General features: G+C 44.6%; 1 protein-coding gene across 3 annotated transcripts in view; it reads left to right on the top strand.

The window, feature by feature from the left end:
* Positions 1-24,177, top strand: part of HTT (huntingtin) — a 517,727-nt gene that overhangs the window by 21,975 nt on the left and 471,575 nt on the right. For all 3 annotated transcript variants that reach the window (XM_063924321.1, XM_063924312.1, XM_063924303.1), the window contains exons 2-3: positions 7,588-7,671; positions 21,863-21,983. In XM_063924321.1, coding sequence (XP_063780391.1) covers positions 7,588-7,671; positions 21,863-21,983 — 205 coding nt within the window. The remainder of the gene's footprint in view (positions 1-7,587; positions 7,672-21,862; positions 21,984-24,177) is intronic.

The raw sequence follows: 24,177 nt of genomic DNA, 5'->3' as shown, positions 1-24,177 counted from the left end.
CTCATCCTGACAATTTCTATCACGCTGATGGGACACCTCTGAGGCTGCAGAAGTTACAGTAATGAGATGCAACCATGTTGCCATAGTTACTGCACATTGCATCTCTGTGATATCACTGGTTCATAGTGACATAGTAGGATATATTCTTCTGTATATGGGTTCAGCCCACGTAATAGCTGCTTCCCCTACGTCTATAGGAAATTTGTGCTCTTTGTGGCTACTAAGGCACGTTTCTAGAATGCAACAGTGATTTCCATGTAGAAAATGTCAGAAATGAGTTTGTAGCGTGTTTTGCTAGTATAAAAAAAAGATTTTATCCCCTGCAAGAAGAGTGTGTGTGTGTGTGTGTGTGTGTGTGTGTGTGTATATATTGATCCCAGAATTTAGTAGTCTGCCTTTTGTCTTATTTGGTCTATTATACCTTTTTCAGACATACGACTCGGGAATTTCCCTGCTCGGGTTTTTTCTGGAGACCCACTTACACACTAAACCTGAGACCTGGGAGATTCCCGGGTCAACCGCTTTCAGACGTAAGCATGGTCTGCCCTGGCAGCCAGGGCAGACCAGGCCACTATCATGTCACACCACACACACACACACACACACACACACACACAATCACACAATGCAAGACCTCACCACTGCAGACTGCCTCTGTTAGGTTGCGTCGGCTGCTTTTACTACTCACTGCAGCAGCCGGCGCACGCCCCATCCAGGCAGCCCTGCCCCTTCCAGCAGACCAAACGCCAATCAGAGGCATCTAGGTGCGACCTTGGAGTAAATTCCCGGGTCGCACCTTTCAGACCTAAGCCAGTTGTCTACCCGGGATTTAAGTCCTGGGAACAACCCTGGTCACTTGCAGGGTCAGCAATCCGGGAACGTGTTCCTGGGTTGGGGCCTTTCAGACATGCAAAAATCCTGGGATGATGCGTGTTCATGTGCAAAATCCCGGGATTTTGGAGGATATCTGAAAGGGGTATTAGGAGCTTATTCATCAAGCTGAATAGGTCTTATAGAGATTTGTCCCCATACACTGTTGCCGCGGTTTCGGCGCCCCAGGACCCATGTGACTTTGCTTGCACTGAGTGGCTTTTTCGCTCGAATATGCATCTAAAATTGCAGTGCCATAACACAAATCCCACCCATGAGACTGCACTGATTAATTTGATATGCGACACTTCTGTAACATAACTGTGTGCGTCTGAATCTGTATACGAAGTGCTACAATGCAGCGGCCATTGTTCTTTGTATTCAGATTCGGTCACTTCTTGTGAAGTAGTTTTGTCGCATTGCGTTGAAGAAGCACATCTGAGCAGTACACACTGCGCTGCTCGGAGTGGCTGACTCGCACCAGGTGTCCTTCACTGCGTGGCTTATTGAGGCTGGGTGTGCTTGGACACATCTATACATGCAGAACAATAGTTTACGCATGTTTTTAGTAACTGACCATTTAGCATCGCTGTAATGAAAAAGATAAGGGACCATCCCAATGTGGCTCTCCGTCCCCATACACTAGTGTAGGGACCCACATTCATCAACGTGTAGTGTACATCCTGTACAGTTAATGCAGTGGGAAGGTGCTTCCATTGCAAGGCTTTAATGCAACCATTATTTAGTTGCTTCAGAATGAGGTGTGTCGTGACCAGACCCACGTGGACACTTGTGATATGTATGTATGTGTGTGTGTGTGTGTGTGTGAGTGATCCGACTAATCAATAGAATTCCAGCAGACCAGTCGGAAAATAATGAATACCATTTCCCATCTCATGCTGACAAGCGCAAAGGGGCAATTTAAAGCGATGTGCCATGACTGTGCACAAGTTAGCCATTTGTGGAAGTGACAACATCGCAATTTTTCCCTTGCTCCTCTGTGTTGCTCTGGGAACAGTACATTGCATCCTACATGCAGAATTGAATTTCCTTGAATGTCCTGAGCTGGGTTATTCCACACCAAATCAACACAGGTTTCAGACTGTGATGAAATTTGGTATAATAAATGTTGCCATTGGTGTAAAGAAAACCCCCAAATCTTAGGATGATATATTCAGCGGTTTTAAAGTTATATGCTGTCACGCTCGGCATAAGTTGGGGTCCCGACAACAGAGTTTTTGGCTGAAGGGACAGCTACCTGTAAATGAGGTGGCTGAATGTAATTCCTCCTCATGTTGGAGGCCAAACTAATTGTTAACGTTGGCCGGAGGGCGTAAAGGAAAAGGAGGACTCCGTAGGAAGGTAACTGTAGTTTTAACGAATAACAGGCTGTATGCGAATATTGGAGAAATTGACGAAACTGGAAGAATTAGAGTCTATGGTTAAATGACTTGAAGAGAGAAGCTGAAGAACTCCGGTAAAGAAGAACTGAAGACTGATTGAAAGACGAGGCTGAAGAACTTGGACTTTGAAGAAATGAAGACGTCTGCGAGAGCTGCGGTTAGAACCTGGAGCTCCTGTACGACCTGGGACCCCGTGAGCACTTCCACGAGTGGCGACGGACTTAGCAGGAGCGTTTAGGTAACCGATAGATGAGAGCAACCAGGACCAGGGCACTAGAAGTAACCTGGGAGCACAGAGCACTGGCAATCTCCCTCTGGGCCAGCCCCCTTTTGTAAGGGGAGAACACGCAGGATTGGCTGGACACATAATGGGAACTTAATTGGTAATGCTCTGGTCTCCAACATGGCTACCCCAGCACAGGAGACATACTCAGCTGTTAGCACACAGCTTTAGCCAGCTTCTGACGCTGACACAGTATACTGTGTCACACTAGAGGACCTTACCGCAGCGATCCCACGCCGCAGCACCCGGCTCTCCAGACCCCCGACCCTTGGCAGCCGCACATCCTTCTAGGCGGTTCCGCCTCCAGCTGCTCCCTGCCGCCACAGCCGTACCAACCAGCGGGACGGCAACCCCCGGGAGCACCCGCCGGAGGTAAGGCCCCGGAGCCTGACATATGCATTTTTAAAGCTTCAATTTTGTCACGATAATTGTGCTATTAACGTTTTTTTTTTTTTTTAATATTGCAGCCCAGTCTGATACTCCTCTGCTTTTTCAAATGTGATACAAGTTGTCCAGGTACAGGTTATGTCTTTGTGGGCTTAACTTAGTGACCAATAGGCTTTCTTCACTATTTATAGCCCACCCAAACCTATCCTGTCCCTGGACCACTTGTGGGGATCCAAGTAAATGTAAAAGACTGGTCTATTTAACACAGCTGAAGTGTCTTTCCACATGAAATATCTTTCCACTTTAGTTTGTGCACCTGCACAGAAGTGGAAGCAGGCGCTGTCTGTAGACTCTCATCCACAAACACACCTGAAGAGGAACGTGCATTCCTGTAATGTAGTGAACTGGACAAAATATTGTTTGTTGATTTTTAAATAAAAATTTCATGAATCACTCAAAAATGAGAGCACTTATAGCAAGTGTTCCCATCCCAAAATAAAACTTTGGGGATTTATTACCAACATTATGAACAATTTCTGAGATGTTTTTTATTTCTTTTATTATTTATTTATTTAACATTTTGGCTTTTGAGAATCAAAGTTTTGTTTTTGAAAATGTTTTTATTTGTATGGAAACCTACTGTTGTGTTATATATCATATGAAAGCCCATAAAAGGTTTAAAGTGAGACCCTGCCCAACTCTCTAGCACAATTAGATGAGCTGCAAGTGCAATTAAAAAACAAACAAATGTTAGCACGTTTTTTTGTGAAAAAATTGCAGTTTTAAAATCCTATAACTGCAAAACCATAACTGCAAAAGCGCTGATTTGGGGGTTTTCTTTATACCCATGGCAACATTTATTATACCAAATTTCATCACAATCTGAAATGGTCAGTCTGAAACCTGTATTGATTTGTTGTGGAATAACCCAGCTGTAATTCAAGAGCTGACATTCTTATGGGCCCTACATATTAATTGATATGCCGCCGGTGTGCCCGACAGCCGATACGGGCGACCCGGCAGCGGGGAGAGTGACAGGGGGTGTGAAGTTTCTTCACTCCCCCCCCCCCCCCCCCCCCATCACCCGGCCCCATAGTCCTGCATGCTAGTATGGACAAGATTGTCCATATTTGCCTGCATGCTTAAGCGACCCGGCACCAACGATGAACGAGTGCGTGGTCGCGCATCATTCATCGTTGGTGCATACACACTGAAAGATATGAATGATATCTCTCATTGATGTCGCCTAATGTGTAGGGCCTATTAGAATTCTTCAGTTAGTCCTTGACTTTATACCATATATCAATCAATTCCCTGCATAAGTGTGCCATTTTATACACCAAACCGATCTGACTTGTGAACTTACGAAGAGCACTTAGAAAGCAGTGTTACTGTAAGTGGGATTTAGAATGACCAATTAACATGGGCTGTATAAATGCAGAAAGTTAAGTAAAACAGAACAAAACCACAGAAATTGAAGAACTAGACTCTCATACTCTGGACAGTTTCCCAGAAGTAGACTAATCCCCTCAAAATCTCTGCCGCATATGTCACTGCTGTGTGTATCCTGTGTTTTCCTTGTCCAATGCCAACTGACATGATTGAAAAGATGTGCTACTATGCTAATAGGTTTATTACCGATTTATTGACCTATAGTCTAAGCATACTGTAGTACTAATAAGATGAGATGTATAGCATTATTTCAGCTAAACATGGTATCATTTGTTCCACTAAGGCATATGAAACATGCTTTATAATTAATTGATTCCTAAGAGAGCATTCATTTACCATAGCTTCCTTAGAGGGCAGGTATACATAGTTGAGACATGTTTTGTTACACAAACGTTTCCTTAATCAAAATACTGTACACATACCTCATGTTTACTTATACACAGTAATTAGCTGGAAACAATTTTTGATTACAATAACTTGTAATTTTGGGATAAATTGTGACATTTTATTTTCATAATTATGCGGATTGGGCTGTAATATTGACAGGTGGGAGGATCAAAATATGACTTAATGGGGCAGATGTATTAAGCCTGGAGATGGCATAAGGAAGTGATAAACCAGTAATAAATGCAAGGTGATAAAGGCACCAGCCAATCTGCTCCTAACTGTTAATTTACATATTGGATCTGATTGGCTGGTGGGTTTATCACCTTGCACATATCACTGGTTTATCACTTCCTTATGCCTTCTCCAGGTTAATACATCTGCCCCAATGTATGATATTCTTAACTTTGCATTTTACTTTCCGTAAAGCTACAGCATGCAGTGTTGGGAGTAAATGCATAGGTTTGCTTCAGCGCTATAATATGATGTACTTTTGGTGGAGTTTATAACCTGATTTTGACTTTGTATAGTGCTTTTCTGAAAGCACTTCTGGCGTTCATGCCTCCATAAGCAACATTGGTAGCGGTATCACCTGCAGACGGTACAAACAATAAAGCTATTAGAACTTTGCTCAGTAGCTTGTATTAGGCAGATGGTCTCATACACATTCAGCAGCAAGGTATGCAGTGGGCGTTCTTTCTGTGTGAAAGCCTGCATTTTGTGTTACGTGCCCTGCTAACACACGCTGTATATCCCCAGCCGGCTAGCCCATGTGTGAGAGCAGAGCCAACGCTGCGCAGGATACAATCGTTGGGGAATGTGCAGAACGTTCTGGTTTGTGTATGAAACCACTAGCAGCAGACATTTCTGATCTTTGTCATCTGTTTGCTTAAAACCTCACCTGCATTGACCATTCATTTTGCATAGACGATGATTAAAAATAGTAACCATGGGTAAATGAAACAGATGTACATAAGTTCCTTTTTTCCTCTTACCCACAGCCCCTAAAGGCACCCTGGGAAGAGTTTGTAAAATTTTTAAAGCACTTTTCAATCCTTCAGTGTTTCATTTATAAAGCATCAACAGAAGTGAGAAAGTGGTTTCTTTAAAAAAACAACACCATAATCATAATAATAATTATATATATATATATATATATATATATATATATATATATATATATATATATATATATATATATATATATATATATATTTTATTTTTTTTTGCCACAGCATAAGCACCGAGATTTAATGCTCCTCTAAAGCTAGGTACGCGGGTTCCCGATCCTCGGCTGACCAGGTAAGATGCTCCCCATCAGCCAAGCAGTGTACCCAGTGTGACCCCATTTGAGAGGCGGTAGCAGCAAGAGAACCAGCAGTTTATGTGAGACTGTCTCACCCTGCTCTTTTTGGGTCGGCTGTGCAGCACATAAGATGCAACCTCACGATATGACCTTTGCAGGAGCATTAAAAGTCGTTATCAACTAACGCTCCTTCATTGGTACTGCGTACACACCTACAGTATACAACAGTCAGTCGTTCACCCAATATCGGGAGAATGGGCCGACAAGTGTATAGGTGTGTGCTCATCTTAAGTCAAAGAAGCAAACAATTTGTCCAATCGCCCGCGTGTTGCGCGATTATGTTCAAGGGCTGCCTTATAGTTCCCGTGACCATGGGCAGAGTCTCCCCAGAACACAACAAGTACAAATATACAAAGAAGAATTTTTGGCCACGAGTGCCACCAGGTGCCTGGACTGAATAATATTATACAAAGTGCTCTCATGCAAAAATAATAAAGTAAAAATCATGAAGCATATACAACCCTGAAAGCTGATGCAAGTGTTCTCACACCTCCTCCTCACAGCATATACCAAAGGAATACCGATATGTAAAACAGAGGGAAACCACATGTGTAGTACAGTAATTTAATAACATATACACACATACAAAGGACATAAATAATCACAAGTAAAAGATGGTAAATTTCCCATGTGTGACAGCCACAGGGAGACTGTGAAACAATTACCAGAAAGTCAGAGAACCCAAAAAAGTTCTCAAACAAGTTCTTTAAACTCCAGAACCGCCCGGGCTGGGAGCTGGAAGATCACTGGTTCTTAGAGACGCAGGCCACCCTCTGGATACTGACCACAAATGAGACTCGCCAACGCGTTTCAACTCCTTTTCCTGGAGTCTTTCTCAAGGCTGAAACTCGTGGCCAAAAATTCTTCTTGTATATTTGTGCTCATTTGCAGGCGTGTAATTCGAAATATTTTTCAACCGTACTGCATAAAAGTTTTCTTTCTTGTTAATGCTAGAAGTCTAACTTATTTGTAATTTTAGGTTAGTTACTTTTAATTAGCCAGTGTATATTTTTCTGTGGTCTTCTGTAACTTGTTTATTTCAAAACCTGATGGGTTGCTAATGAAAAAATTGCTCATAGCAACCCATCATTTCCTAGCTATCCTTTATCAAGTGCATGCTATAAAATGATAGGTAGGCGCTGATGATATGGACCTCTCCACGTCCGATTCCCACGCTTGTTTGGTGGCTTCATGCATGCTATACATACTGTATAAAAATATTTTAATGGCCAAAATGGTAATGTTCCAAAAGTGTTTATCGTTTCTTTTAAAATTGTATGTTGTAATATTTTATTAATTTATTTCTATAATCCTCTTCTTGTCCTTCGTTATTTGATCCCTTGTTAGGCATGCGGCGATGTGCTGCTGTTTGGTCCTGTTCTCTCTAACCTGTGTTCTGATTCTGTGTTGTTTTTTTTTTTTTTTTTCCCTTTTCGTTCCAGGAAGAAGGATCCTTCCACAAACAAGAAAGATCGTGTGACTCACTGTCTGACAATATGCGAGAACATTGTCGCGCAGTCTCTGAGGTACTGCTGTCCGCTTTTACTAGTCCCCATACAGGACATACTGTAGATCCATGTAGTAGCTAGTTACGTTGGTACTCTGTCATGCAGATAACTCTCTTTGCTTTAACAAATTACCTTACAGGACATATGCTACATGGCCAAAGGATGTGGACCGTTCAGTATCACACCCATATGAGCTTCTTGTACAATTCAAAACTATGCTAGCAGCCTCCACCTTCAGGGATATCTTTCCACTAGATTTATAAACATGAGTGGATGGATTTGCATCCATTGAGCCACAGGGTAGACTCACACAATTGAAGAGATGAGTGGATGAAGGTGTTATATTTAGAAGAAACAGTCTACTTCCAGCTAAAGATAAATAGCTAAAGCTAAGAATTGGACATAGCACATTTATCCACAGAATATATCCGTAAATCAACTAGCAACTGTTAAAATAACATTGTTACTATGATCTCTTGGTCAGAACACCTTCACCCATTAAAAAAACTGAGGCCAGGTACACATTACAACGATATCTTGGTGATTTGTCGTTTTGGTACGACAAGTCGTGAAGATTGGCTATTGTTTTCCAGGATTGCGCGCTTCCGCTGGTGGAATGCCATTTCTTCTGGTCGGCTGAGCAGCATGGCCAACCAAAAGATATAGTGTGCAGCCAAGTGCATTTTAATGTGTACTGGCAATCTGTAATGGTCTGGTGGCGGGCTTTCCACTGCTGCGGAGTCCAGTGGTGGCGGGCTTTCCACTGCTGCGGAGTCCAGTGGTGGCGGGCTTTCCACTGCTGCGGAGTCCAGTGGTGGCACTGTTACTCAGTGGTACTGCCTTCAGAAATTGCAAGTAACACCAAATCCAAATCCCATGTACTCATCCCTGACAAGTTCTTGTGCTGTAAATTTAACTTTAAAAACAAAACAAAACAAAAAAAACGTTTTCCAAAGACATATATATTTTCTCTTACATCCATAGGGAATACTGGGGAATGCTTATATATTGTGAACAATGTTGACAGTAGAAAGCTGTAATTTGAAAATGCAGTTTTTAAAGAATAAAGTTTTCTATCCGCAACATCCTGGGTCATCACCCACGTGTTTCACCTGACATGCCACATCTATGTACGTGGGCCTGCAGTCATTGTGAATGTCTGCAGACAATGTTAGGGTTAGGATTCAAAGTGAATGTAAAGTCACATTGTCAGCATGCCAACTGTCAATCATTCTGGTTTGTGCTACATGAGATAGCGTGAGATAGTGCACCTGCAACTTTTTCCCCCTTGTGTATTGTGCTACATGAGTCCATGTACATCTCTGATAGTGTATGCCTTGGCTGTGTTTTAAGGGGGGTACACACGGAGAGATCGTGTTTAAAATCTAAGCAATCTGAAGTGAGCGTCCTCTCCCCCACTCAGCACAGCGCGATGTGTGCTGAACAAGAAGGGGAGGGGGGGGGGGGGGAAATGTGTGCTGAGCGGTCTGTGTTAAGGGCCCTACACACTGCGCGACCCACCGCCGAGCTGCCCGACCGCCGATACGGCAGACGGGCGACCCGGTGGCGGGGGGAGTGAAGTTTCTTCACTCCCCCGTCACCTGGCTCCATAGCAGTGCTTGCTAATATGGACGAGATCGTCCTTATTGGCCTGCATGCACGAGCGACGGGGCACCAACGATGAACGAGCGCGGGGCCGCGCATCATTCATCATTGCTGCCTCCACACTGAAAGATATGAACGGTATCTTGTTCATTAATGAACGAGATTGTTCATATCTTTCAGTAATATCACCCAGTGTGTAGGGCCCATTAAGATCGCTCAGCACACATCTCTCCCATCAGTACTGGCCTTTAGTTTGGATGTGAGGATGTGCTCCTGTATTTACACCCGTTTCCTTGGTTTACAATGGTAAAATGCAGTGACAGATTATACATTGCTGTCTGTTTCATACTTTGGGATCTAGCGCAACTGTACCACACATAAGACTTATCTACAAGCTACAAGAATCAGGGCTAGGAAGCACAATATGCACTTGGGTCAAAAACTGGTTAAATAATAGGGAGCAGCGCGTTGTGGTTAATGGATCTTTTTCAACTTGGACTGAAGTGCTAAGTGGTGTGCCGCAAGGCTCAGTATTAGGACCGCTATTGTTCAATATTTTCATTAACGACCTAACAGAAGGTCTAGAGAGCATGGTGTCAATTTGTGCAGATGATACCAAATTGTGTAAAGTTATAAATGCGGAGGGGGGTGATGAGTCGCTTCAGAACGACTTAGTTAAATTAGAAGCATGGGCAGCGAAATGGAGAATGCGGTTCAATACAGACAAGTGTAAGGTAATGCACTGTGGTAACAAGAACAAAAATAACACCTACCTACTAAATGGGGTAAAATTAGGGGATTCTGTACTGGAAAAGGACTTAGGTGTCCTCATAGATAGCAAACTAAGCAGTAGTACCCAAAGTTGGACTGCAGCAAAGAAGGCCAATAAGATATTAGCATGCATAAAACGGGGAATTGATGCTAGGGATGAGAGTATTATACTCCCATTATATAAATCACTTGTGAGGCCACACCTTAAATACTGTGTACAATTCTGGGCACCTTACTACAAAAAGGATATCTTGGAGCTAGAAAAGGTTCAAAGGCGAGCGACCAAACTAATTAAGGGTATGGAGACGCTGGAATAAGAGGAAAGGCTTGCAAGACTAGGCATGTTTACACTGGAAAAGAGGAGATTAAGAGGGGACATGATCAACATTTACAAATATATATTGGGACAATATACAGATCTTGCGCAGGACCTGTTTTTGGTTAGATCAACACACAGAACTCGTGGACACTCGCTCAGGTTAGAGGAGAGGAGATTCCGCACAATATGGCGTAAAGGCTTTTTATACGGTAAGGACGATACATGTTTGGAATTCCCTGCCTGAGGGAGTTGTAATTGCCGACTCAGTCAACACCTTTAAGAATGGGTTAGATAAATTGCTAATGGATAAGGATATCCAGGGTTACGGGGCATAGTCATGCACTATGGTTATTATAAAAAAGACGGGTAAAACGTAACGGCAGTCATCAACTTCAGTCAAAATTTTATACAAAATAATCGTGCATAGGAAACCACAAATAGGTTGAACTCGATGGACAATTGTCTTTTTCAACCTTAGATACTATGTTACTATGTATGTAACTAATACTGTAGTAGTCAGTAAATAGTGCTCACACTAGCACCCACATAATCAGTGAGGAGGGAAGTTATTGTTTAAATGCATCCTTTTATATGGGATGTATCGCTATAGTTACAGTAGCGACACGTCATGTATAAAATGTTGTCCTTCAAAATTAGAAACTGCCCTCCTTACTGATTAGGTGTGGTGTTAAGGCCCGTACTCACCGGCAGATCAGGGGAGAAATGTGTGCTAAGCGAAACCGCTCAGCACACATCTCTCCCCCCGCTCAGCACAGTTCGATGTGTGGGGGTGGACTGCTCATTTCAGCAAGTGAAATGAGCAACCTGCTAGATTGAGGCCAATCTAGCACCAGCGCACGGGGCCGCGCATCTCTATCGCTGTGAGGGGTACAAACAGATCTTGCTGAAAAGCTAAGCAATCTAGTCACATATTGCTTAGATTATCTCTCCGTGAGTAACCCCCTTTAGAGTGAGCACTAGGTAAAGATTATGTAGATCTACTTAACCTGTTGATGTGCAGAACATTTCCGTTCTCCACAGTAAAATGGCTCTTTACCTGTGAGTTTATCAGTAGATCCTTTTATGTGAAATAATTTGTGTTTTTTAAAGCCAAAGTAAAGCCACGATGTCACATAAATCTATTGTAAGGCTGCATACTACTGATGTGAATAACTTTCATTAATTCTCTGCAGTTTTTATCCTTCACATTTCCCACAACTCCTTCACTCCTCTACAGCTGGCTGCTATGTTCAGTGGGAGGTGCTTTGCTATCAGACTGTACCGAGTGGCTGACAGTTGGGCAGACCTTGATTGGCAGATATGTCCGTTTTGGGTTACTACACAGGGGTGGGACCAGTGAGGTCGCAGCAGCTTAAATGACAGAATCCTGTGATACATTTTTTTATCTTGTAATTCTTTGAGTGCATACAGTGCCTTGCTAAAGTATTTACCGCCCTTTTCATTTTTCATGTTTTGTTGCCTCCCAACCTGGAATTAAAATGGATTGTTTGAAGGTTTGCATCATTTCATTCACAGAACATGCCTACAACTTTGAAGCTGTCTGCTTCACAATAAAAATAAAAAAAACAACAAATAGGACAAAATAACAGAAAACTTCAGCGTGCGTTACTATTCACCCCCCTAACGTCAGTACTTTGTAGAGCCACCTTTTGTGGCAATTACAGCTGCAAGTCGCTTTGGATAAGTCTCTGAGCTTGCCACTGGGATTTTTGCCCATTCCTCAAGGTAAAACTGCTCCAGCTCCTTCATGTTGGATGGTTTCTGCTTCTGAACAATAATCTTCAAGTCTGACTACAGATTCTCAATTGGATAGGCCATTACAACACATTTAAATGTTTACCCCTCAAACCACTCGAGTGTTGCTTTAGCAGTATGCTTCGGGTCATTGTCCTCCTGGAAGGTGAACCTCCGTCCCAGTCTCAAATCACAGGCAGACTGAATCAGGTTTTTCTAAAAAATATCCCTGTATTTAGCACCATCCATCTTTCCTTCAACTCTAAAGAGTTTCCCAGTCCCTGCTGCTGAAAAATATCCCCGTAGCATGATACTGCCATCACCATGTTTCACTGTGGGGATGGTGTTCTTGGGGTGATGGGATGTGTTGAGTTTGCGCCAGACATAGCATTTCCTTGGTGGCTGAAAAGTAACATTTTAGTCTCATCTGACCAGAGCACCTTCCTCCATACATTTGGGGAGTCGTCCACATGCCTTTTGGCAAACTCAGAACGTGCCTTCTTATTTTTAACACTAAGTAATGGCTTTTTCTGGCCACTCTTCCATAAAGCCAAGCTCTATGGAGTGTACGGCTTATTGTGGTCACATGCGCAGATACACCAGTCTCTGCTGTGGAACTCTGCAGCTCCTACAGGGTTACCTTTGGTCTCTGTGCTGCCTCTCTGATTTATGCCCTCCTTGCCCGATCTATGAGTTTTGGTAGCCGGCCCTCTCTTGGCAGATTTGTTGTGGTACCATGTTCTTTCCATTTGAAGATGATGGATTTGATGGTGCTCCGGGGGATCGTCAAAGATTTGGATTTTTTTTTCTCTGACGTCCTAGTGGATGCTGGGAACTCCGTAAGGACCATGGGGAATAGACGGGCTCCGCAGGAGACTGGGCACTCTATAAGAAAGATTTGGTACTATCTGGTGTGCACTGGCTCCTCCCTCTATGCCCCTCCTCCAGACCCCTGTTAGATTTCTGTGCCCGGCCGAGCTGGATGCACACTAGGGGCTCTCCTGAGCTCCTAGAAAGAAAGTATATGTTAGGTTTTTTATTTTACAGTGAGACCTGCTGGCAACAGGCTCACTGCAACGAGGGACTAAGGGGAGAAGAAGCGAACCTACCTGCTTGCAGCTAGCTTGGGCTTCTTAGGCTACTGGACACCATTAGCTCCAGAGGGATCGACCGCAGGACCCGTCCTTGGTGTTCGTTCCCGGAGCCGCGCCGCCGTCCCCCTTACAGAGCCAGAAGCATGAAGATGGTCCGGAAAATCGGCGGCCGAAGACTTCAGTCTTCACCAAGGTAGCGCACAGCACTGCAGCTGTGCGCCATTGCTCCTCATACACACTTCACACTCCGGTCACTGAGGGTGCAGGGCGCTGGGGGGGGGGCGCCCTGAGCAGCAATAAAAACACCTTGGCTGGCAAAATAATCACAATATATAGCCCCAGAGGCTATATGTGTGATAATTACCCCTGCCAGAATCCATAAAAAAGCGGGAGAAAAGTCAGCCGAAAAAGGGGCGGAGCCATCTCCCTCAGCACACTGGCGCCATTTTCTCTTCACAGTGCAGCTGGAAGACAGCTCTCCCCTGTAGTTTTCAGGCTCAAAGGGTTAAAAAGAGAGGGGGGGCACTAAATTTAGGCGCAATATTGTTTATACAAGCAGCTATTGGGGAAAATTCACTCAGTGATAGTGTTTATCCCTACATTATATAGCGCTCTGGTGTGTGCTGGCATACTCTCTCTCTGTCTCCCCAAAGGGCTGTGTGGGGTCCTGTCCTCAGTCAGAGCATTCCCTGTGTGTGTGTGTGTGTGTGTGTGTGTGCGGTGTGTCGGTACGGCTGTGTCGACATGTTTGATGAGGAGGCTTATGTGGAGGCGGAGCAGATGCCGATAAATGGGATGTCGCCCCCTGTGGGCCGACACCAGAGTGGATGGATAGGTGGAAGGTATTAACCGACAGTGTCAACTCCTTACATAAAAGGCTGGATGACGTAACAGCTATGGGACAGCCGGCTTCTCAGCCCGCGCCTGCCCAGGCGTCTCAAAGGCCGTCAGGGGCTCAAAAACGCCCGCTCCCTCAGATGGCAGACACAGATGTCGACACGGAGTCTGACTCCAGTGTCGACGAGGTTGAGACATATACACAATCCACTAGGAACATCCGTTACATGATCCCGGCAATAAAAAATGTGTTACACATTTCTGACATTAACCCAAGTACCACTAAAAAAGGGTTTTATGTTTGGGGAGAAAAAGCAGGCAGTGTTTTGTTTCCCCCATCCAATGAGTGAATGAAGTGTGAAAAAGCGTGGGTTCCCCCGATAAGAAACTGATAATTTCTAAAAAAGTTACTGATGGCGTACCTTTTCCCGCCAGAGGATAAGTTACGCTGGGAGATATCCCCTAGGGTGGATAAGGCGCTCACACGTTTGTCAAAAAAGGTGGCACTGCCGTCTTAGGATACGGCCACTTTGAAGGTACCTGCTGATAAAAAGCAGGAGGCTATCCTGAAGTCTGTATTTACACACTCAGGTACTAGACTGAGACCTGCAGATAGTGCTGCTGCAGCGTGGTCTGTAACCCTGTCAAACAGGGATACTATTTTGCGAACATAAGACGTCGTCTTTTATATATGAGGGATGCACAGAGGGACATTTTGCCGGCTGGCATCCAGAATTAATGCAATGTCCATTCCGTCAGGAGGGTATTAGAGACCCGACACTGGACAGGTGATGCTGACTTTAAAAGGCACATAGAGCCTTATAAGGGTGAGGAATTGTTTGGGGATGGTCTCTGGGACCTCGTATCCACAGCAACAGCTGGGAAGAAAATTTTTTACCTCAGGTTTCCTCACAGCCTAAGAAAGCACTGTATTATCAGGTACAGTCCTTTCGACTTCAGAAAAGCAAGCGGGTCAAAGGCGCTTCCTTTCTGCACAGAGTCGAGGGAAGAGGGAAAAAGCTGCACCAGTCAGCCAGTTCCCAGAATCAAAATTCTTCCCCCGCTTCCTCTGAGTCCACCGCATGACGCGGGGGCTCCACAGGCGTAGCCAGGTACGGTGGGGGGCCGCCTCAAAAATTTCAGCGATCAGTGGGCTCGCTCACAGGTGGATCCCTGGATCCTTCAAGTAGTATCTCAGGGGTACAAGCTGGAATTCGAGGCGTCTCCCCCCGCCGTTTCCTCAAATCTGCCTTGCCGACAACTCCCTCAGGCAGGGAGGCTGTGCTAGAGGCAATTCACAAGCTGTTGACAATGCTAAATTCCTTTGTCGTATAAACAACCCTTATGAAGCTAAGAACACTGTACGCTGTTTACTTAAGAAATACCGTAATGATACGCTATTTGCGTAACGATCGCTCAGCCGTAGGCGAGACGCTCAAGCGTCACGTTCGCTCACGGCCCAGTGATCACAGGACACGTTATTGGTTATGTCTAGGGGAAAGATTCGCTGTAACGTAGCATACGCTAGAGACCACGAGGAGGTCACCAGCGGTGCAGACGCTCACAACACTATACCTTTATGTTAAACCTTATACCGATGAAATACACTGAATACCTTAATGTGAATACAGGGTGTAAATGCAACCTTGTGTAACCTGACTATCTACAAAGCTGTTTGAGCGTCACCGACGCTCAAGTGAACACTTAACACTATAGTAAATACACAGATACTGGTTTAGGTTTCCAAGGCCTATTAACTGTATTATGTCTAATATACTTGTAAAAGGGGATAACAGTACATATGATACACTACAATATAACAGAGACTTCCTAACCACAGAACTAAACAATAAATACAAAAAGACAATACTACACTGACCTAAATGCAATACGATACAATACTATAATACTATAAGGTATTTAAGAGAAAAAGAGGAGAGAGAGAGATAGAGAGAGAGAGAGAGAGATTGGCTCGCAGAAAGACAATGATTATGGAGAGAACTTACGCACAAAGGGTATGATCGCCAGCGCCTCGATATCCAGCTCCCGATTATCAGCAGATAACCGTTGATGAGAGAGTGAGAGCTGGATGTGGTCGGCCTGCCTATTTATGCTCCACACACAATGCAATCTCCTGGTCCTACAATCCCATTGTCCATTGGCCGAAGGAATTCGGCCCTGCATCATAACAAAAGGTCATAGGGTGATTCATACAGGTGGGCTGTGACGATTTCCAACAGCTCAGGTGGGTGGGAAACTGGGTTTCCCGCCGCATACCTGAGTATGTGCAAATCATAGAAATGGACATAAACTTCTTATGTCCATAACTATTCGCACGAGCGATTAATACGCTCCAAACCAACACCGGAATATTGCTAATTAAATACTCTTCCGATGGGTACCAAACACTGCAGTATGATTCCTGTTAAACCCTTCGTACGATGCAAAGAGGGATTCCTCAGCTCTGGGACATTATACTTTAACCAAACTTACAGAAACTATCAAAGGGATCATGATCTATAAACTACATTAATTGTGAACATCTGTAACTAATGAGTCGCACGCTACGATCACATAAACTCTACCGTAAATGCGCATACTGCGCGTGCGAGTGCACGCTATTGCGGGTATGCGCTTCCACGGGAGAGCGTACGCATGCGCAGCACGGACCAGTGTGCGGTGCAAATATGGCAACGTGCATTGAGACATTTTTCTGACTTTGACACTGTATTCCCAGCAGGTGATAGTCAAGGTGCCCCTACTTCAACAAGGACGGGGTTACTATTCCACACTGTTTGTGGTACCGAAACCGGACGGTTCGGTGAGACCCATTTTAAATTTGAAGTCCTTGAACACATACATAAAAAAATTCAAGTTCAAGATGGAATCGCTCAGGGCGGTTATTGCAAGCCTGGAGGAGGGGGATTACATGGTATCCCTGGACATCAAGGATGCTTACCTACATGTCCCCATTTACCATCCTCACCAGGTGTACCTCAGATTTGTGGTACAGGATTGCCATTACCAATTCCAAACACTGCCGTTTGGACTGTCCACGGCACCGAGGGTCTTTACCAAGGTAATGGCAGAAATGATGATACTCCTTCGAAAAAAGGGAGTTTTTAATTATCCCGTACTTGGACGATCTCCTTATAAAGGGCGAGGTCCATGGAGCAGTTGTTGGTCGGAGTAGCACTATCTCGGGAAGTGCTACAACAGCACGGATGGATTCTATACATTCCAAAGTTACAGCTGGTTCCTACCACACGCCTGCTGTTCCTGGAGATGGTTCTGGACACAGAACAGAAAAAAGTGTTTCTCCCGCAGGAGAAAGCCAAGGAGCTGTCATCTCTAGTCAGAGACCTCCTGAAACCAAAACAGGTATCGGTGCATCACTGCACACGAGTCCTGGGAAAAATGGTAGCTTCTTACGAAGCAAAATTCCATTCGGCAGGTTCCATGCAAGAACCTTTCAGTGGGACCTCTTGGACAAGTGGTCGGAATCGCATCTTCAGATGCATCGGCTGATAACCCTGTCTCCAAGGACCAGGGTATCTCTACTGTGGTGGCTGCAGAGTGCTCATCTTCAAGAGGGCCGCAGATTCGGCATACAGGACTGGGTCCTGGTAACCACGGATGCCAGCCTTCGAGGCTGGGGGGTAGTCACACAGGGAAGAAATTTCCAAGGACTTTGGTCAAGTCAGGAGTCGTCCCTACACATAAATATTCTGGAACTGAGGGCCATTTACAATGCCCTAAGTCTGGCAAGGCCTCTTCTTCAAAACCAGCCGGTACTGATCCAATCAGACAACATCACGGCAGTCGCCCATGTAAACCGACAGGGCGGCACAAGAAGCAGGATGGCGATGGCAGAAGCCACAAGGATTCTCCGATGGGCGGAAAATCACGTCTTAGCACTGTCAGCAGTGTTCATTCCGGGAGTGGACAACTGGGAAGCAGACTTCCTCAGCAGACACGACCGACACCCTGGAGAGTGGGGACTTCATCCAGAAGTCTTCCAACTGTTGGTAAACCGTTGGGAAAGGCCACAGGTGGACATGATGGCGTCCCGCCTAAACAAAAAATTAGATATTGCGCCAGGTCAAGAGACCCTCAGGCAATAGCTGTGGACGATAAACACTAAAAAGGGGAGCGCTTGATTAGATTTGCATAATGAATTGAACGCACATACCTGTAAAAGAAATTTGGTTAATAATATGTTTAAGCTCTTTTTTGAAGAAGTGGTGGAACAGAGATAATTGATATTGTTTGTGAATCAATTAATAATTTGCCGGACAGTTCTTTCCCACGGGTAATACTATCCCTGCTGTCCCTAATACCTTTTGCGGCTTGTTGTTTGTAGCCTCGGCGTGCATCAGCGTGCACCACGGGTATCGCTTGTCCCGTCTCTCCCGTTGTGACGGTTACTCCGGCTCCGTATTGCTTTTGCGGCGTGCCTGTTTAGAAGCGTCTCAGCATATCAGTGTTAGCGTTCACTGATCCAATATTCTCCGTTTCTGCACCATCAAAGAAACGGAGAATATTGGATCAGTGAACGCTAACACTGATATGCTGAGACGCTTCTAAACAGGCACGCCGCAAAAGCAATACGGAGCCGGAGTAACCGTCACAACGGGAGAGACGGGACAAGCGATACCCGTGGTGCACGCTGATGCACGCCGAGGCTACAAACAACAAGCCGCAAAAGGTATTAGGGACAGCAGGGATAGTATTACCCGTGGGAAAGAACTGTCCGGCAAATTATTAATTGATTCACAAACAATATCAATTATCTCTGTTCCACCACTTCTTCAAAAAAGAGCTTAAACATATTATTAACCAAATTTCTTTTACAGGTATGTGCGTTCAATTCATTATGCAAATCTAATCAAGCGCTCCCCTTTTTAGTGTTTATTGTTATTTTTATTATAGGGAGCTGCTAAATACAAACATAAGCGCGGTTATTATCTCATTTTACTAATAGCTGTGGACGGTCTAGTGACACCGTGGGTGTACCAGTCGGTTTATGTATTCCCTCCTCTGCCTCTCATACCAAAGGTACTGAGAATAATAAGAAAACGAGGAGTAAGAACGATACTCGTGGTTCCGGAGGGGCCAAGAAGAGCTTGGTACCCAGAACTTCAAGAAATAATATCAGAGGACCCATGGCCTCTACCGCTCAGACAGGATCTGCTACAGCAGGGGCCCTGTCTGTTCCAAGACTTACCGCGGCTGCGTTGGACGGCATGGCGGTTGAATTCCGGATCCTAAAGCAAAAGGGCATTCCGGAGGAAGTCATTCCTACGCTGATAAAAGCCAGGAAAGAAGTAACCGCAAACCATTATCACCGTATTTGGCGAAAATATGTTGCGTGGTGTGAGGCCAGGAAGGCCCCAACAGAGGAATTTCAGCTGGGTCGTTTTCTTCACTTCCTACAGTCAGGAGTGACTATGGGCCTAAATTTGGGTTCCATTAAGGTCGAGATTTCGGCTCTGTCGATTTTCTTCCAGAAAGAACTGGCTTCACTGCCTGGAGTTCAGACATTTGTAAAGGGAGTGCTACATATTCAGCCCCTTTTTTGTGCCTTCTGTGGCACCTTGGGATCTCAACGTGGTGTTGAGTTTCTTAAAATCACATTGGTTTGAGCCACTTAAAACTGTGGATTTGAAATATCTCACGTGGTAAGTGGTCATGTTATTGGCCTTGGCTTCGGCCAGGCGTGTGTCAGAATTGGCGGCTTTGTCATGTAAAAGCCCTTATCTGATTTTCCATATGGATAGGGCAGAATTGAGGACTCGTCCCCAGTTTCTCCCTAAGGTGGTATCAGATTTTCACTTGAACCAACCTATTGTAGTGCCTGCGGCTACTAGGGACTTGGAAGATTCCAAGTTACTGGACGTAGTCAGGGCCTTAAAATTTTATATTTCCAGGACGGCTGGAGTCAGGAAAACTGACTCGTTTTTATCCTGTAGGCACCCAACAAAATAGGTGCTCCTGCTTCTAAGCAGACTATTGCTCGCTGGATTTGTAGCACAATTCAGCTGGAGCATTCTGCGGCTGGATTGCCGCATCCTAAATCAGTAACAGCCCATTCCACGAGGAAAGTGGGCTCATCTTGGGCGGCTGCCCGAGGGGTCTCGGCTTTACAACTTTGCCGAGCTGCAACTTGGTCAGGGGCAAACACGTTTGCTAAATTATACAAATTTGATACCCTGGCTGAGGAGGACCTTGAGTTCTCTCATTCGGTGCTGCAGAGTCATCCGCACTCTCCCGCCCGTTTGGGAGCTTTGGTATAATCCCCATGGTCTTTACGGAGTTCCCAGCATCCACTAGGACGTCAGAGAAAATAAGATTTTACTCACCGGTAAATCTATTTCTCGTAGTCCGTAGTGGATGCTGGGCGCCCATCCCAAGTGCGGATTGTCTGCAATACTTGTATATAGTTATTGCCTAACTAAAGGGTTATTGTTGAGCCATCTGTTGAGAGGCTCAGTTATATTTTATACTGTTAACTGGGTATAGTATCACGAGTTATACGGTGTGATTGGTGTGGCTGGTCTGAGTCTTACCCGGGATTCAAAATCCTTCCTTATTGTGTCAGCTCTTCCGGGCACAGTATCCTAACTGGGGTCTGGAGGAGGGGCATAGAGGGAGGAGCCAGTGCACACCAGATAGTACCAAATCTTTCTTATAGAGTGCCCAGTCTCCTGCGGAGCCCGTCTATTCCCCATGGTCCTTACGGAGTTCCCAGCATCCACTACGGACTACGAGAAATAGATTTACCGGTGAGTAAAATCTTATTATTTTTTTTTTTTTTTTTTTTTATAACCCAACCCTGACTTGTACTTCTCAACAACTTTGTCCCTGACTTGTTTGGAGAGCTCCTTGGTCTTCATGGTGTGATGCCTCTTGCTTAGTGGTGTTGCAGCCTCTGGGGCCTTTCAGAAAAGGTGTGTTTATACAGACAGATCATGTGACACTTAGATTGCACACAGGTGGACTTCATTTCACTAATTATGTGACTTCTGAAGGTAATTGGTTGCACCAGAACTTTTGAGGGGCTTCCTAGCAAAGGGGGTGAATACTGTACATATGCACATGCCAATTTTCAGATTTTAATTTATAAAAAAATCTCTTTTTATATACATTTTTCTCATATCATTTCACCAACTTAGACTATTTTGTGCAGATCCATCACATAAAATTCAGAGTAAAAAAAAAAAATTAAATTACACCTTGTAATGTAACAAAATAACTAAAAAGCCAAGCGGGGTGAATACTTTAGCAAGGCACTGTACATTAAAGAGTTTTACATTTTTGTTAAATCACTTAGATGTGTGCTTACAAGCTCATACTTCAATTAGTACATAGGATAAAGCGTTTGAAATAGACACCATTAATATGTACTGTATCCCATTAATACATAGAGGTCAGACGTCACCTCAGCCAGGTCACGATCTAATTTCTTTAGAGGTCTGTTTAATACATGCTTAGGAAGCAAATAACTTGAGCGATGGCAAATGGTAAAAGTGTAATAAATATTTGAAATGTAATTTGTTCTCTTGTAGACAAGTTAGAATAGACAGAGTTGGGAACAGAATTTATCCATATTTTTTATTTTTCGCCATCTATACATTTTTTTTTCCTGTCGTTGCTGTTTTATTGATGTGCGATTGGAACACTGAGCAGGAGGCATTTATGCGGTAAATTACAAGCCAGAGTAACAGCACTGGATACAAGAGGGCAAGTTCTGCTCTTTACTGCAGGCCTGATGGAAGTCATGATGCAGCTGACGGAGTGATTCACCCTACTGTACTCTGTGTTGCAGGAACTCGCCCGAGTTTCAGAAGCTGCTGGGTATCGCCATGGAGCTCTTCTTACTGTGCAGCGATGATGCAGAGTCCGACGTCAGGATGGTGGCCGACGAGTGTCTCAACAAAGTGGTGAAAGTAAGTCTGCTCCGACACAGGTAGTGTGTTCTGCCGTAGAACAGGAGTGTGGGTATTACAGTGTATCTCTCTCCCTGTTCTAGACTGCCATGACAGTAACTGTATTTACATGAACCTGTAAAGTGATACTCTGTCACCTCTTTGGAGTTATACCTTACATATGTGCAGATTCACCCCCTTCCTGGCAATTAGAAAATTCCGAAATTGGTCATTAGGCGTCACCTGGCTTCTAGATTCTGTCCTCTTTTTGTCTTTGTGATCTGCTAATAATCATTCTGATTTTTGGTCTTTATTTATCGTGTTCTTGACATGCAGCTACAAGAGCAGCTTTATTTGCTTGCAGTGCAGTGTAACAATATGCCCTAAAACGGTACACAGTATATTGTGTGCATGTTGAAGACTAAGGTTTTTATGCAATTACTGTAGCTCTGTTATTTTCGCCTAGACGAAAAAACTGAGCTTTTCGCTTTTTTTAGATCACCCTATGCAATAGCAAGGCCGGATTTTTCCTGGGGCGGAAAACATGTGGATTGGCGAATCCACGGGTTTCCCGCCGAAAACACGGGACATTTTTCGCCGATTTTTGAGGCATTTTCACTTAAAAAAAAAAAAAAAAAAAGTGAAACGGCATTGGCGAAAATGCCTTCAAAACGGGCAACAACGGCCCTAATTGAATACTCAGTGGGGCGAATTCATTAACCCTGAAATGATTGGAGCTAATTGCATCTTTATTGACATAAAGAAGCAAAAAAAACATACATAAACATTACACACATAAGTACCGTGTTGCAGCACAGCCAAAACACAATACAAATGCAGACGGTATAGTACAGTTCAAGAAATACAGCACAGGCCAGCCTACACTATAAATCATGAACTGCACTATACATTTAAACTATACAATAATACATCAGTTAATAAGGCTATGGGTGTGGAGTGTAAGAAGGTGGAGGAAATCACAAGCCCGAAGCTTTATTGAAAGACAGACACATATAAGGGGAGGGTCAATAAATAGAAAGATATCCTTTACTATAGAATGTAGTCCAATCCGGTCTTTCTGCTCTTCCACAGCTGAAAAACAGATAGTGTTCCCAAGCCTTCCATCCCCCAAAATATGTACAAGACCTAACTAATAATGTATAATAACGTATTTTTCTCTGACGTCCTAGTGGATGCTGGGGACTCCGTAAGGACCATGGGGATATAGCGGCTCCGCAGGAGACAGGGCACAATAATAAAAGCTTTAGGATCAGGTGGTGTGCACTGGCTCCTCCCCCTATGACCCTCCTCCAAGCCTCAGTTAGATTTTTGTGCCCGGCCGAGAAGGGTGCAATCTAGGTGGCTCTCCTGAGCTGCTTAGAATAAAAGTTTAAGTTAGGTTTTTTTCTTTCAGTGAGACCTGCTGGCAACAGGCTCACTGCTACGAGGGACTTAGGGGAGAGAAGTAAACTCACCTGCGTGCAGGATGGATTTGCTTCTTAGGCTACTGGACACCATTAGCTCCAGAGGGAGTCGGAACACAGGTCTCACCCTGGGGTTCGTCCCGGAGCCGTGCCGCCGACCCCCCTTGCAGATGCCGAATTTGAAGACGTCCAGAGGTCCAGAAACAGGCGGCAGAAGACTTTCAGTCTTCATAAGGTAGCGCACAGCACTGCAGCTGTGCGCCATTGTTGTCAGCACACTTCACCAACAGTCACCAACTGTCACTGAGGGTGCAGGGCGCTGGGGGGGGCGCCCTGGGCAGCAATGTATAATACCTTTTTATGGCTAAAATACATCACATATAGCCCTTGAGGCTATATGGATGTATTTAACCCCTGCCAGATCTCTCAAACTCCGGGAGAAGAGCCCGCCGAAAAGGGGGCGGGGCCTATTCTCCTCAGCACACGGCGCCATTTTCCTGCTCAGCTCTGCTGTGAGGAAGGCTCCCAGGCTCTCCCCTGCACTGCACTACAGAAACAGGGTTAAAACAGAGAGGGGGGGCACTTATTTGGCGATATGATTACATATATAAAAATGCTATAAGGGAAAACACTTGTATAAGGGGTTGTCCCTGTATAATTATAGCGTTTTTGGTGTGTGCTGGCAAACTCTCCCTCTGTCTCCCCAAAGAGCTAGTGGGGTCCTGTCCTCTATCAGAGCATTCCCTGTGTGTGTGCTGTGTGTCGGTACGTGTGTGTCGACATGTAGGAGG

This window comes from Pseudophryne corroboree, chromosome 1, assembly GCF_028390025.1.
Source record: "Pseudophryne corroboree isolate aPseCor3 chromosome 1, aPseCor3.hap2, whole genome shotgun sequence".
NCBI lineage: Eukaryota > Metazoa > Chordata > Amphibia > Anura > Myobatrachidae > Pseudophryne > Pseudophryne corroboree.
Note: the sequence above shows the minus strand (reverse complement) of the source record. Positions and strands in the feature narration are given on the sequence as shown.